The 17,102-nt window shown below is 42.4% G+C and overlaps 1 protein-coding gene across 4 annotated transcripts in view; it reads left to right on the forward strand.

Annotated features, from left to right (window-relative positions):
• KIFAP3 (kinesin associated protein 3) overlaps positions 1 to 17,102 on the forward strand; it is a 308,839-nt gene that overhangs the window by 265,020 nt on the left and 26,717 nt on the right. For all 4 annotated transcript variants that reach the window (XM_072998260.2, XM_072998262.2, XM_078392439.1 and 1 more), the window contains one exon: positions 3,624 to 3,723. In XM_072998260.2, coding sequence (XP_072854361.1) covers positions 3,624 to 3,723 — 100 coding nt within the window. The remainder of the gene's footprint in view (positions 1 to 3,623; positions 3,724 to 17,102) is intronic.

Below are 17,102 nucleotides of genomic sequence, written 5' to 3' on the forward strand. Positions count from 1 at the left end.
ATCTTTTCATGTACCTGATGGCATAGGCACCATCTTACCTCGGAGACTTGATGGCATAGCATGTTGCTGGTCTTTAATGTTACCAGAAGATGGTTTGACTTTGTTGTGCAACTTGTGAAAGATAAAAAAATACCTCTTTTGAAAATACCATTGCAACTAGTGTGGCATCAAGATATGTTTTTCCCTTCAAAATGCCATCTGGACAGTTCAAGTACAAATCTTAATTACAAAAGTGTGAGAGGAGGCAGATTGGGGTAGGCTTAGTATTAGCACGTCTCTGTGACAGAGCGAATATGGCTTATTTATCGTGCAGCTCAGCATACAATGAGAAAGGCCTATGCTAACTTTTTGTTATGTTCTATTCAGTCAGAAATGACTTAAGTGAGCCTAACATGGTTTTCATTGTAAGTGATGTCTTTAAGGAGTTTTTTTTACCAATTCCACCCATCCAATGAGTTTCCAGGGCAAAGGCAGGGAATCAAACCCAGGTCTCCTGAGTCCTAGTCCATTACTCTCTTCACTACACCACATTGTGTACCCATGCTAACTTTTTACTCTGTAGCAATTCACCTACAAGATTACCAGTTGTGTCACTTCTGTGTAAAAACTTAGTATGGTTTTGACCAGTGCTTAAGCAGAACCAGTGCTTAAGTTACAGGTAAGTAACCACTCTGCTTCACTCATGTGGCCATTAAAAACAAAAAATCCAGACTGAAGAAAAATCAGTAGAGGCATAGATACTATTTCTAAACAGATGTCAATATTGACTTTAACCATTTCCATTTGCAAGACAATGTCAAAAAAGATCCTTATGAAGCCATGCAAGCCAAGGTACTACCATCAAATACTCAGGAAGAACTAATTCTACAAGATCTTGGATTTACATACCCAACAATTAAACCTTTCCTAAAATGATTTGCTATTTATTTTTCATCCAACAGCTCCTATGGCAACTCCCTGGAGTTTTACAGTTTCGTTTTCATAGATTACAAAGACGGCCTTTAAACCTCTTGTTGCAGTACACCTCTGATTGTTATCTGTGATGGTTGCTTTTTTGGGAGCCATATAAGCTAGTGAAATGTGTCCTCTGTGTATAAATTCACTTTGTATTGTAGATAAGTGAACTATTCAAGCCCTTAGTGGCCACTGATACCTTTAAAGTGAGAGTAATGGTGGCAGTCTCCTGAATTTAGATTCAGTGAGTTGTCTTCTCTTAACCTTGTTCGGTCTTCTGTAAGGATAAGCTGTTACTTTGTCCCAACATCAATTTTTTTTTGACAAAAATACTTTGAGGCCTAGGACTTCAGCCTACCTACCTTTATGAAAGAACTTTTACCCCTAGAAAGGACTATTAGACATGAGATGGGCATTAGCATTTTACACTGACAGAACAAGGAGTTTTAGTAAAACTCCAAATGTATTTGTTTATAAATGACTCTAAACGGCCATGCCATCTCAGTGCAATATTCCTCCAAGTGGATGATATGAATAATTACTGCTCAATATGAGAATGTGGTTACAATGGCAAACCAAATTGGCTTGGTTTGCAGTCTGTTTTGCAATTACATTTGGTTTAAGTAACCACACAAAGCCCCGGTTTGTTTTTGTGCCTGTGTTCACACTGGGCCTTCACTCTGATGCAGTTTAATCCATGCCCACAGCCCTCCTTCCCTTGATACCTCTCTCCTGCTGATTCACAGGTTTTCCTTTTATGGTCTGCTGTCAAGTTGCTGGAATTGTTTAAAGGGTTACACAGTAGTAGAGGGAAAGGGATATTTATCCAAAGTCCTTCATACATGTACAAGCTCACACATACCAGGGAAACATTGTAGTCTGCTGGAGTTAATGGGAGTTCTTTTGATTTTATACCGATTTTTATTTTCTTCTTTTTCTCTGTGCATAGATGATCAAGTGCTAAACTGATATAGCAATGAATTGACCAGGTGATTTAGCTCTAGACTTAGTAGTTTTTTTAAAAACCCAAAATACATGAGGTCTGGGTGCCCCTGCTGCCCCAAAAACATCACATCCGAACTTACTACATCACCAGAACACCACCCAGAGTCATGCTACCTGAAACAAACAATGACATGGACAACTTATTGCGGTTAGAAAACAGTAAAAGCTCCCAGAGGCAGAGGAAAAGATTCAAATTAAAAGGAAAAAAGGATGGTTTAATTCACATTTACCTATACATTGTGTGACCGTCAAAAATACTTCAAATTCCTCCATAACCATTATAGAGCAAATTGCAAAGTATTTTGCAATGTTGTCAAATGCTCAGTTACCCATCTCCAATCCAGGGTCATTCCAAAAGGAATGTAAAGCCTTCTTGAGAGAGGACCAGGTTTTGAAATCCAGCCAGCCAACTTCTTCTACATTTGTTTGTCAGTATCATTTGGGCTACAGTTCCTACAGCAATGTTTCTTTCAGAAGAACAATCTTTTCTTCATTCCTAATGTGACTGCCCCCCCCCTTTTTTTTCCTTCCTGGGAGCTTGTCAGTTTTCTGTATATGTGGCTCACAGAGATGCTGAAGAACATGTAGCTTGTATGTAATTGTGATTCTTTGAGTGGTTATCTCTCAGCTCACACTACCCTCCTGCCCCACCCACCCTGGATGTTCTATACAGCAATGTGAAATTTTTCACTGAGATAGACACAGAAATGAGGGAAACACTGAGGATATGCATGGTGACAGGAGGCATACCTAAGACATATTCAATGCTTAAATGCCCAAACACAGGTATTGGTGAACTGCCTATGTGCCCCACCCATGCCTTAGTTTAAAAAAACAGCCCTGTTAGATATTTCAGTAACATTTTAATTATAACATGTAACAGTTTGTAAGGCCAACTATTTGAAATGATGTTTTCCCTCATTTTCCACTCTTGCCTGTCATTTTTCTTAGAAATTGTTCAGGCTGAAAGCATCCTCTGAATATGTCTACATTGCAAGGAAAATTGTGTCTGTTTACTACAGTATTGGCTTGTGTTGTTCTGGTACAAAGACCAGGCACATTAATATTTTTTTTGTACCTCAGCAATTCAACAGTGGAATTGTAATCTTTGGGCACCTGTGTTGTTTCCATGTTAGCTTCCAAAATCTGTTACCTTTTTACTCCTCCTACTACATATACTGTAATATATATCATAGTCAGCATTAAGAATAGTACAACCATACATTCAGCCTGCTTGTGTTTGTTCCTTCTCAGCTTTGCTTAATTGCTGACAATTCCTTTTGAACAAAACAAAATGTTATACTGACTGTCCCATTTGTGAAATTCCTGTTCACACATATGTTATAAGAAGGTAAATAAAAGTAAATAAAAATTGGCATTTTGCTCACTCTTCAGTTGATAATATCATTTTCCATCACAGTACAGCAGATTGATGTGGCTAGTACTGAGCAGATTTCATGCAGAATGACAGGTATTGGCAGGTCACGTGCTCATAATCAAATGCATTAATTTGTCATGACCATATACCATAGACAAAGCACTTTTGTTGAAAGCACTTTGGTGTTTCTGCTTCAGCAGAGAAAAGGAGAGAGCTGTAAGTCTCATGTTGTTATGCTTTGCTCTAAAAATAATATGCTCAGTTTCTGCGCTTTTCATTTTTATAGATGGACTGATAACACATGATGGGGCAGTGAGCCCAGATTTCTTCAATGATTACCATCTGCAGAATGGAGATCTTGTGGGGCAACATCCTTTCTCCAGCAGGTAAATTTGTTAAAGAATAGAGTTAATGTGTGTGAATGACATGTTTAATAGTTGATTAATATATTTCTAAGTACAGGTTTCAGGGCTCAGTCTTATGTCTGAGTTCTGGCACCTGAGGGATAGGATTTGGCAGAAGTCCTCCTGTTTCATATGAACTCGAGAGAAGTGCTATGAACACAAAAGATATGTAGGTAGAACAACCTGGATATGCTATGGGATAGTCAAAATGTGGCAGAATTGGAGGAGAGGAGTATACCTGTACCACATCCTGTATTTCCTCAGTCCACAGTGACATCCCTGCGGACAATGCAGCTTTATATCATTAAAAGAAGATCCCCACCCCACCCACCCACCCATTTATAGTGCCAGGTTATCAGGCAAAACAGAAGCAGTGGTGATTGGGGAGCTGAGGGAGGTGTGGGATGGAAGCTGACTTTTATATTTGCCAGTTAATTCGTTCATGTGATATTCTTATTTACTGGCTGGTATATGCTTCAGTGGAGACCATCCTCTAGCTTTCCTGGTGTAGGATAGTATGATGGACCAAAACCCCAAATGCTTGGCTAGGTCTCATCTTACAGTCCTGAGTGGGTTTTCTATGCTCTTTGCAGACATCTTGCAGAAGGAGGTCTGCAGTTGCTATGTAGCATTGGCTCTCCTTCATTCCATCTGTTTTGTGACTCAAAGGGGGAAGGGGCTAGGAGAGTTTAAATTTTATTTATATGGATACCTGGAATTGGCTAAAGTGGGATTCTTTCTATTTGGGCTACTGAGGCTGATGGAGGGAGACTGTGACATTTTATTTCATGGCATGAGAGAGGTGGTGGAGAAATCTTAGAGGTCTGTGGGGACATGTAGATACCATTAGTGGTATAGTCTGACTGAGAACAACATTGAGGTTGTCTCTGGAGGTGCTGAGAAATATCTTTTATTTTTTAAATTTTTCATATCATATGTTTCCTCTCTTGGGCTGAGCATACATATAGGAAATGCTGAGCATGAATGAGAAGTAGTAGGTATTCCACCACCATGGCTGTGTGCATTTCCATGCATTGCGTAACTTCAAGTAAAGAATTGATCAGTAAGGATCTTTTTAAAAGCTCAGATTGAGGACTAATTTATAAAGTGAAGCCAAGTTTATGAAAATTGCTCATCATATTCCATTGTTTCAGGTTGAACTCTCCAACTGCTGTTTAAATTCATGTTTCTTTAAAAAGATCATTATATTCATGTATTTTAGATTGTTTAGATTGTTTCTGTAATTTTAAATCAGCTTAAAATATATCTTCCATTTTTCTACATATTAGTTAAATCTCTCCAGTCAGTGGACAATATTATTGCTGAACCAGGTCAGAACTGGGAAGATGTAATACACATCAAATAGTGGTGCGTCGCTTGACGAGGATAATCTTGTAGAGCGAAATCCTCAACAAGCGAAATAAAAAAAGACCATTGAAATGCATTGAAAATTGGTTCAGTGCGTTCCAATGGGCTAAATACCTCAGCGTCTAGTGAACATCCTCCATAGGGCGGCCATTTTTCATGCCTTTGCAGCAAAAAATTCCTTCCTGAACATAGCAGGGAGCCATTTTGAGCAGCCGGCAGCCATTTTGAAAACCCAACGATCAGCTGTTTTGATCGTCATAATGCCAGGAATCGGTTCCCGAAGCAGGGAACTGATCCTCGTAAAGCGGATTTTGCCCATTAAAACATCGTTTTGCTATCACAAAAGCGATTGCAAAAACTTCATTGTGAAGTGGATTCGTCATCAAGCGGGGTAAGCGTTAAGCGGGGCACCACTGTACACTGAAATAAAACTTCAGGCAAAACTTGAGTAGCATGCAGACATTTTCTCTTTGTGTGTAAAATTTGCAGTGCTACCACCTCAGTGTTTTCCCCCATTCTGAAAGAGGCTGTGAAGCCAATCACAACGTTACTGACTAAGAAAAACAATGTTGGGTTAGTAGTACATACAGTCTCGACTTACGAATGCCCCTACTTACAAACATTTTGAGTTAACGACCAACTCCGGCCGTAAAATTTTGCTTCTACTTGTGACCGGAGCTTCCACTTAGGAACAGAAAAAGGCAAGGAAAAAAGGCGGGACATTCAAATTTCTAACTGTAGGTGGCGATGCTTCTTTGTAGCTCTTTCGCCCCAGCAGTTAGAGAGTGTGCATTGGAGGAGGCTTGGGACTGCCTCACTTCTGCTTCTGAGTGAGCATGTGTGTGTTTATAGGGAGGCTTCAGCCTGCCTGGTAAGGTAAGGTCCTGTTTTCTGCTTTTAAAAAACTGTTCTGGGTGTTTTTGCAGCATGGTTTTTGGCTGGGGGGGGTTAGGTTTCTGTGCTGTGATGTGTCTGCCCTCTCATTCGCTCCTGCACATGAGGTTCTGCTGTGACTGACAGGAGAGACTTGGGCATCCGCCACAGAGACCTTTTAGCTTAAGAAAAAAGACGAGTAAGAGAAAACAAGTAAGAGTATAAAATTACGGATGATAGGGGAAAAGTGGATAGGGAGAAGTTTTTTTTTCTTTCATCATGCAAGCTGGGATTTTTTTTCTGAAACCTAATGATGGAAGATTCAGTGGGGAGGAGACAGTGATGTGTAGTCAAGTGCTGGACAATAGTGTGGAAGAGCCAAGTTCTGGTCCCCAATGAACCATGGAAGTCCTTGAGTGATTTGGGGCCACTGTCTTTGAGTCTGACCTCTTTCATTTCATTATTGTGATACTGGTTTCGTGCCAGGACACCTGGTTGACTACTTATTCTGATCCAGCATGCCAATTCATGAACAAATAGTAGAGCAAATGTGTCTGGTCAGTGGTCTGTTCTCTTATTCAGTTATTTACAATAAGAAAAGGTAGAATATGGGTGAAATCAGAATGTGCATCTCTTTGTGTACTCCATCTCAGCTGTCCATTTCTAAACTATGTGCATTTAGGGCTGGATGAAGATAAAAAGTCTTGCTGGACTGAAGTGGTGCTCGGTAAAACTGGACAGTGTCACAACACTGTCTTCCTGAGAAGCCTGTGTAGGTCAATGCTTTGTTGGCCTTAGTGCATCACTGTATAATGAAATCTGGTTGGCTGTGTTTTGCCATAATGTTTTATCTTCAATTGATTGGGATTACATAGTGAAGAAATAGAAGTTGCTATTTGTAGGGAGTATGAACAGATCTGGAAACCTGTGAAAAGACCACAAAGTAGAGGTTGGGTTTTTCAAGGGTCTTTTTTTCATTATTCTAAAACACATTTTATGCTGAAAGTCTAATACCTGTATAATGAACATATAAATGTTGTACTAGCTCTGGCACCTTTGGAAAATGTATGTAGATTTTCTCTTTCTTTTTTCTCTTCTGTCTACCTTTGAATAGGTGAATTCACATTTTTATCCCAAAATTTTAAAAGTTCTTTATACTTTGCAGGAATTATAGGCCACCTTTTATTTAGGAGATATGGCTGTGAAATAAGGAAACGTGCATATAAAATATCACTTTGAACTGTGTATATAATTGAGTAAAAGAAGAGTCTAGAAGAAGTGTGCTATATGGAAAAACTTCCTATCAACAAGAGTATACGTACAAACAGTACAAACATGGATAATACAAAAGGCATGAATTGTGGTTATAATATTTTCTGCAGCTTGCACTGGTCTAGAATTGTTGAAGTTGTACTTAGAATGATAAAGCAAAAAAAAAAATGGGTTGTAGCATGTGCTTTTAATTCAGACAAATTAACAACCAAGGAGTAAGAGCAATCATATTGTGTACATGGTTTTGGCAGGGAATATATCTTCTACATCTCAGCTCCCAGGATAGCCTTTGCATCATAAATTGTAACTCCATGAAAATCCAGTGCAGTGCTCTTTATGTATTTTGGAGACTTGGCTGATCAGATTTTTTTATAACCTGTGAATCAGTTAGTTATTGGCATTAGTCTTCAAACGTATTTTAAGACACTTTCTACATTATCCATTTTTCAGGAATTGAACACAGTCAAGAAGTGACAGAAGAACTAGACATTTAGCACCATCTGCCCATCAAAAGTACATTGCAGCAGGGATGTCCCTCTATATTGTACCTATTGGGGTGGGTGGATTTTAGTTTCTTGCCCAAATTGCTAAAATAGAGATCTGCAAATACACAAACCTATCACAGAATATTGCAAATTTTAAAAATGGCTTATATGTATTTTGTATATAATTGTTCATAGGGATGTAGAACTTGGTCATATATCAATTGTCTGAAAGCTGAGTGTACTGTTAATTTGGGAGGCTTCAGAAATATTCAAAGTAGTGACTTCAGATTCTTATCCAATTAACATGAAAAGCTATTCAGATGTGATAGCTGGAAAAACTAGTGTGGGTATGGGTGTTTGTAAACATTCAGTAGGAATGCCCACAATATTGTAGATCAGGCTTGTCCAACCTGCGGCCCGAGGGCCGCATTCGGCCCAGGTCAGCTCGTAATGCGGCCCAGTGCAATTTTTTATTTTTAAAGAAATTCCAAAGTTTTAAGTTACATTGCTGGCGCTTGCGGCCAGAATGTGGCTGGGGCATGTCACAACAGTAGAGGGGGAGAAAGGGAAGGAAAGAGTGGGAGGGGAGGGGACAGGGGGCTGCGTGACTGCATTGCGCCATCCCTGTCAATAGGTGGACCCCCTCCCGGCCCCATAAAGCTGCCAGAGTCGAAGCTGGCAGCCTCTGCTGTCTGAGATCGCAGCTGCCGGTAAGCACGCTTGGAGTGGGGCTGCGGAGGACGGCTAGGGCTGCCCCCCCATGCGGCCCAAACCAAATGTATGTGCGGCCCAAACCAAATTTTCATCTTCTAATGTGGCCCAGGGAAGGTGAAAGGTTGGACACCCCTGTTGTAGATGCTTCTTATTGATCTCTTTCCTGTTCTTCACCCTCAAAGTTCTCCTTCTCCACCATCACAGAATTCATACTGCAGTTTGTAGCATCAAAACGACAGGAAAGGAAGTCTTCAGCATCTTGTGAAGCACAGTTTCAAGCTCAAGTATTTAATAGGCAGGTTTATCTTGTGGTCCCTTCCAGTGTGGCTTTAACCCTTCCCAGATTGAATCAGCATAAAAATGTTTAAAATGAAATTTGCAGTTATTGCACAGTCACAGCTGTAATCTTCCAATAGCTATACTGTATGTATTTGCGAAGGCTTTCACGGCTGGGATTTAATGGTTGTTGTGGGCCAAAGAGCCCAAAAAACCCCACAACAACAACTATACTGTATCATTGCTAATACTATTTTATTTATTTTAAACATTTTTGCCCTGCCTTTCTCCTTAAAAGGACCCAAGGCAGCTTATATAATTAAAAGACAGTATTAAAGCTAACAACAGTGAGTATATTTCGGACACATGTTTAAAAAATAAGCAACACCACATCATATTTAAAAAATAAGCAACACCAGAACACATTCAGAGGAGTAATGTACAACAATCCAATTAAAAGGTTAGCCTAGCGTCCCATGGGTTGGAGTTCCAAAGTCTAGAAGCAGCAACAGAGAAGCAGCAAATGCACCTGTGAAGGTGGTGGGACTGAGAGAAAGGCTTTTCCTTAACACTCAAGCAGGCTCATAAAGTGTGGCATGGTCCTTGAGATAGTTTGGCCCCAAGCCGTTTAGGGCTTGATAGATTAGAACCAACACTTTGAATTCTGACCGGAGGCAGATTAGCAGCAAGTGGAGCTGCTGTACCAGGCAGGTTATATGATCCATGTAACCAGCCCTAGTTAGCAATCTGGCTGCTGCATAATAGTACCTGATTAACTACAGTGGGCTACACGATTACCCCGCAAAACGGGTAATCTGCAGGACGATGACTTTTTGCGATTGCTATAGCGATTCGCAAAACGGTTTTCCTATGGGGGATTTCACTGGATGATGATTTGGTCCTTGCTTCGCAGACCGTTTTTCGGAAGACAACGATTTTTACAGCTGATCGGCGCTTCTGTTTTTCACAAGACAGTGATTTTACAGCTGATCGGCGCTTCGCAAAATGGCTTCCCTATGGGCGATTTTCGCTGGACAATGACAATTTTTTCCCATTGGAATGCATTAAACGGATTTCAATGCATTCCAATGGGGAAACGCTTTTCGCAAGACAATGTTTTCGCAAAACAGCAATTTCTGTGGAAGGAACATTGTCTTGTGGGGCACCACTGTAGTATGTTACTGGCAGCTCAGAAATTTACAAGAATGTTGATTGTCAGTATCAGAGTATTAAATTAAGGAACTTCTACAAATCCTCTATTTGCGTTCTTCTTTCTGGGAATACTTTTTAATACGTTCAAACATAGAGCTGTCCATAAGAAAAGACTAATTGGAAACATTTTGCTGTAAATGTTTGCTTCCAGATAGCAAAAGAGGGAAGGAAGAAGAAGAGAATGATTTGGCTGGTAGAATAGACAACCATGTTTGTATAGTCAATCCCAGTTTTCGGACATGTGTCATTATAATTCTGAACTTCTTGGTGCCAAGAGCTGGATTTCCTGATTCTTGGATTTAATGCAAAATGTATTAGTATTTTAAAAGATGAACAAGAGGATTGTTAGTCCTGGGATTTCCATTCACTTCTGTCCTTAAATCTGCATTGGTGTTGGAACATGAAATCATACCTTATAGAAATTAATTAAAAATAATCACAGAAACTCAGGCTTCTTGTATATCTTTCTTCCACTCTATGTCAATCTGTGGCAATATTATACTTCACTGTTTAAAATCTAATAGGAACCACATGTTGCAATATCTCAAGCTGGAAACACTTCCAGCATTTCATCAGTTGTTAGTGCATTTAACTTCCCATCATCATCACTCCTACCATGCATACCTTTCTGTTTTGTTAGCTCATTTCCATAAAATAATGGTGTCTTCTGTAAGCCTATAATTTGGGGGTGATCTGTACAAGTCAGTTCAAAGACTGTAAGCATACACAGAGCTCATAAGTAACTTGCATGCCAATGTAAGTGCTGTTGTAATGAGGGCTGTGCACAGCAGTATCCAGAAAGCTCTCCCCTGGCTTTTCTTTTTCAAGACTGAAGGACGGGAGCATGCCATCATTTTCTTTATTCCCTCTCCCTATCTTCAGTGTTTTCTTAATAATGTCAGCACTGAATCTGATGCCATTATACACTTTCTCCGCGCTTTCTCCCTGCCTTTTTGGCTTTGGAGCTTTCAAAGGGCTTCCTCTGATGTCAGGGGAAAGCCCTTTGAGAGCTCCAAAGCCGCTGATTGCGGCGGCGGGGACCCCCAGAGAGGTCTCCCAGGGCTTGCCCGCCACCATGGGAGACCTCCCTGGGGGTCCCCGCTGCCGCGATTGGTGCCTTCAAAGGTTTCAAAGGGCTTTCCCCCGACATCGGAGGAAGCCCTCTGAAAGCTCCGAAGCCAAAAAGGCAGGGAGAAAGGGTGGGAAATTGGAATTTCCTGCCCTTCCTCCCTGCCTTTGGAGCTTTCAAATGCTTCCTCCGATGTCGGGGACCCCCAGGGAGGTCTCCCATGGTGGCGGGCAAGCCCTGGGAGACCTCCCTGGGGGTCCCTGCCACCGCGATCTGTGCCTTCAAAGCTTTCAAAGGGCTTCCTTCAATGTCGGGCAGAAAGCATTGAAAGCTCCAAAGGCAAAAAGGCAGGGAGAAAGGGCGGGAAATTCGAATTTCTTGCCCTTCCTCCCTGCCTTTTTGCCTTTGGAGCTCTCAAACGGCTTCTTCTGCACGGGTTTTTTTTGTTCGCAACTCAATTCTGTGTTTGCAAGTAGGCTCGCAAGTTTCCTATGAGATCGGGTTTGGAACTCGAAACGTTCGCAACTAGGGCTGTTTTTTAAGTCGAGGGCCCACTGTATGCCCATCCCCTTAGACCTGGCTCATCACGCACTGCCAGACTCCAGCTCTTTTTGCCAATCGCAGGAGTAGCTCTGCCATCTCATGGCTCAGCAGGCCACTCCAGGCAAGGGCCAGGAGGACAAATCTCTCTGCACAGCTGCTGAGTGGCCAGAAGAGCAGGGAGACTACGGAGCTACTCCTGCAATTACAAGGCAGATACACATCTAAATGTGCAATGTTTATATATGCCCATGATATACGCTCATGTTTCCTGAATCAGCAGTCATTAAATCCGAGGAAGCGTGCTTCCACACACACTTCTCTCATCAGGGAAGGCTGCATTATAAAGTTCTGTAGTATGACTTAGTAAAATGTATATGCGTTTTAAAATCCACTACTTAAGAAAAATAGAATGAAATAGAAGTAGTTGTGATAGTTTTATAGGTCTATCATGCATATTGCTTAACTGTTGCCAGAAGACGTTTAAAAATATATATATACCGTGTTTCCCTGAAAATAAGACAGGGTCTTATATTAATTTTTGCTCCAAAAAACACATTAGGGCTTATTTTCATGGGATTTTGTTTCATGTACAACAATCTACATTTATTTAAATACAGTCATGTCATCTTCTGGTTGCTGCACAATGGTGGAGGGCGGGGTTTCACTTAACTGGGGCTTATTTTTTATGTAGGGCTTATATTACGAGCATCCTGAAAAATCATACTAGGTGTTATTTTCAGGTTAGGTCTTATTCTTCATCGTGATCTTCTGTGAAAGCATACAAAAGGGTTTACCCAGCGCCAGCGTTGGTCCTCTCGGAACATTCTCGAGCTTGAAGAGAAAAGTAACAAAGTTTAAGTCTGCCTGTGCTGCGCATGCTCCGCCCGCGCAAGCCTCAGTTCCATTTTTCTGCCTAGCGATTTGGAACCTCTCGCTTCGAGCTCTCCCTTTTCAATCTATTTCTGCTGATTTTTTGTGTGTTTTTTGACCGGACTGAACTGCTATACAGTGGGGTCTCTACTTAAGAACATCCCTACTTAAGAACAATCCAACTTAAGAACAGCTCCATTTGCTAAATTTTGCTTCTACTTGAGAACAGAAATCCAAGATAAGAACAGGAAAAAACCCTTTCCTGCTCTTTTTTTAACCTTAGGTCATCTTAGGTTAAAAAAAAATTCTCCCCCTAGTGGTAGAATACGTATTAACCAGCTTTGCATTAGTTCCTATGGGAACTAATGCTTCAATGTACGAACGCACCTCTACATAACAAAAAAATAGCCAGAACGGATTAATTGGTTTTCAGTCCATTCCTATGGGAAATTTTGCTTCAACTTAAGAACGTTTCAACTTAAGAACACCATTCCAAAACGGATTAAGTTCTTGTGGAGGTTCCACTGTAGTTTCTATGGATGGAAAAGAGCAGATACGGATTAAATGGTTTTCAATGTGTTCCTATGGGAAATGCAGATTCAACATAAGAACTTTTCAACTTGAGAACCACCTTCCAATACGGATTAAGTTCTTAAGTAGAGACCCCACTGTATCCCTTGATGCGGACCTACTCTTTTTCAGACTCTGCTTACAATTTTTCCTCTCAAACTTGGCTGTCTCGGAATTTCCCGCCCTTTTCCCCCTGCTTCACAACGGCTCCCTGCAGACTTTCTTAGCCTATATCCCCTTCAGGGCCCTTCAGCCGCTGTGTTGTCTGTGATCAGAAGATTCCCCATCAAGACGGGCATGACCGCTGCCTTTTTTGCGTAGGAGAAGCCCATTTATTAAAGGCAAAATCCTATATTCACTGCAAGGCTTTTACTAAGGCAGCTTTGAAAGCCAGGCAACAACGTCTGAAATACCGTCTCTGGGAATCTACTCTATCTTCCACTAACCCCTCAGACATGGAGCTTGCCTCACCGTCAGCTACTCCTTGTTCCGAGTCCACAGCTTCCCTTCAACCATCTACTTCTAAAGCGGGAAAAGCCGCAAAAAAGTCGGCTCCCTCGAAGAAGTCTAGCAAGACTTCAGATTCCGCTTCGGCTCCTGTTTCCAAACCTGCAAAGGAAACGAAGACTAAAGCTGCAGTTAAAGTGAAGGAGCCTTCCATCCAGCTCCCTCCTATATCTGAGTCACTACCATCACCCATTTTAGAGGAGTCTTCCAGAGATCGGGAATCTTTGTCGGAGGCAGCACCATCTCTGCCTCCTCGACAAGCTGAGCCGGTTATTCCACAGAGCGTCTCTTCTCCGACGACGAGTCAGCTTGCTGGAGCCACCGTAGGCTTGACTTCTGCCCCTCAAAGCTCACTCTCTCATGGGCTCTGTCAGTCTCTTCAGTGCCTTCAAGGTCGAGGTCCCCTCGTAAGAAGCGCTCATCGAAGAGGAAGCACTATTCCTCCCATCAATGCCGATCGATATGTCAACGTCGAGACCGTTCCTCTACTTCTGATGACTCTGGGAGGGTTCGATCTAAGAAACACCACCGATGTCGACGGCATTCTAGTTCCTCTGATTCTTCCTCGACCTCGACGGATCGATGTTGGAAGCATAGGAAGGTCAAGTACATTTATGTTACCTCTTCCTCGAACTGTCCTCGACCCTGTCATTATCGGCGTCGACGGGTCAACATCAAAGCTCCTAGGGCTCTGGTTCCTTTACCGGCACTGACTGCGCCTCCTGACCTTAATGCTCCCTCGACCTCTCAACAGACCTGTTCTTCGACGTCGAAGGACAGGCACGACATCGAGGTTCGACCCCGTAAGAGGAACAGGGATGTTTTTTCATCTGATCCCGATGAAGCTTCTTCTCCTCAATCTTCGGATTATGATCCAGACCTTCCGACTCAGCCTGGTCAGGGTGACCTTCCTGAAGGTGAAGTTGTGCCTTCCGATACAGGAGATCCCCATGCGTCCTCCCTGTCAGAGGACTTTTCTTCATATTGACGAATGCTTTCACGCCTCGCACGTGCACTGAAGTTAAAAGTAGACCAACCTACTCCTCCTTCTGAAGACCTTATATTTGGTGACATCAACCAGGAGAGGTCTCCACCTCCCAGCCTCACCTTTGTACCGGTGATAACGGATATCATTAAAGAATTTTGGGAGCAACCTGCTACTTCCCCTTCTATTTCTCGATGTACGGAGAACCTCTATCGTGTCCATGGCAATGACACAAAATTTCTCCTCAAGCATCCTATTCCAAAGTCTTTAATCGTTGAAACCACCTGCTCTAAACCTACTGGGAAATCACACGTTACCCCCACGAATAAGGAGGGTAAGAAATTGGAGATTATTGGAAGAAAAATTTATTCCTTAATATCATTCCTCCTTCGAATCATAAACTACCAAACTGCCTTAGGGGCTTACCAAAAACAGCTTTGGCTCAAGATTCTCCCTGGTCTCAAGATGACCCCAGAGGATGTGAGGCAAGGCTTCTTAAATTCTTATGAAGAAGCTCAAACTGTGTCTAAACATCAGAGGTTATCGACCCGACATGCAGCAGAGACGGCTGCCAGAGTGCTCATGTCTGCTATCACTTTACGCAGACACACCTGGCTTCGATCTGCCAGTATCCTGGAGGATGTCAAGACCAAGGTGGAAAGCCTTGCTTTTGATGCCACTGAACTTTTTAACGACAAGACTGATAACCATTTGGAAGAACTGCACAAGGCCAGAAAGATGGCAAAATCCTATTCAATTTAGCCTCAGGCTAGATTTTCTAAATTTCAGTGGAGAAAATCCTACTCCCAATATCAACAATCCTCACAGCAATACAGACCATACCACAATTTACCTCAACAAAGATCTTCCCAAGCTTCTTCCTCTGCTCCCAGCTATTGTCCTCAGCAATCGCATCGCAGTCTTATAAGCCACCTGCCAAAAAATCCAAACAGTATCTTTGACTCTGCCATAGACATACACGGAAACCACATTACCACACAACTTCAACCATTTCTGGCAAACTGGTCTACCATCACAAACGACTCTTGGGTTTTAAAAATCATCCAATCCGGCTACCGACTGGAATTTATAGAATTTCCTCCCTTAGGGTTCATAAGTCACACATCTTTCGACCCTACTCTAGAAGAGGAAGTTCTATCTCTTCTACGAAAGGATGCTATTCAACCTGTCCCTATCACAGATCTCAGAAATTGATTCTACTCCCGGTACTTCGCCATGTCAAAGAAAGGTGGAGGTATAAGACCTATCCTCGACCTAAGAATCCTAAACACTTACTTGCATCCAAGACGCTTCTGGATGGTGACCTTGGAGTCCATCCTACCCCTGCTAAAGAAAAAAAATTGTTTGTGGTGGTGGATGCGTACTTCCATGTAACCATCCATCCAGATCATCGCAAATACCTTTGATTCATCTTTCAGGGAACCATTTATCAATTCCTGGCTCTGCCCTTCGGACTTTCAACAGCTCCTAGAACATTCACGAAGGTCATGGCACCTGTAGCAGCTTACCTGCGCCTCATGTCTACCCTTACATCGACGATTGGTTGGTGGTCTCTCCATCCAGGTCTCAGGCCCTGAAAGACACAAAATTCATCCTACTAGGCCTCACCATCAACAGGGAGAAGTCGCATCTCAATCCCTCCAAGATAGTGCATTACATCGGAGCACAACTAGATGCCATCAAAGGTCGAATTTTTCTACCCAAAGAACGAATCCGAAAATTAAGAAAGGCTCTCAAAAAGTTTCGGCCAAGGGCTTGCGTGAGGGCACATCATGTCCAACACCTGTTGGGAATCATGTCTTCCACCACTCCGGCTCTGTCACACACACAACTCAAACTGCGGTCACTGCAGTCTTGGTTCCTGGCGCTCTTCAATCCCATGGTAGACAGCCAGAAAAAGCGTCTTCGTGTAACCCCGGAGCTTGTGCAACAACTCCAGTGGTGGTACTATCCTCCTCATCTGCGAATAGGCAGGCCATTTCGACCTCTTCAACTCACTGTGCAGGTGACAACAGACGCCAGTCCGACAGGATGGGGAGCTCACTGCGGACGGCACAAGGTTCATGCTTTTTGGACTGCACAAGAAATAAACCTCCACATAAACCATCTGAAGATCATAGTGGTCATCAAGGCCTTCAGAGCTGCCCTTCCCATGGTGCAGGGTTGTGGTGTTCAGTTAGTGACAGACAACACCATGTATTATATCAACAAACAAGGAGGGACACGCTCAGGATCACTTCTTTACCTTGCCATTCATCATTGGGAATGGTGCTACCAGCACCATGTCTTCCCTGTAGCAATTCATGTGGCCATGACAGACAACGTGTTGGCAGACCAGCTGAGCCATCTTACACGTCAAACACACGAGTGGGAGCTGAACACCCAGGTGTTCCAAGACCTCTGTCACCGGTGGGGGACTCCGGCTGTAGACATCTTTGCCTTTCATCACAATGCAAAATGCACCGAGTATGCATCCAGAGCTGGACTCGGCAAGGACTCGTTAAGGAATGCATTCATGATCCCGTGGAATCAGGGACTACTCTACATATTTCCTCCTCTTCCTTTGATACAGAGATCTCTGGTAAAGCTTCATCAC

The sequence above is a fragment of the Pogona vitticeps genome, chromosome 4 (assembly GCF_051106095.1).
Source record: "Pogona vitticeps strain Pit_001003342236 chromosome 4, PviZW2.1, whole genome shotgun sequence".
Lineage (NCBI taxonomy): Eukaryota > Metazoa > Chordata > Lepidosauria > Squamata > Agamidae > Pogona > Pogona vitticeps.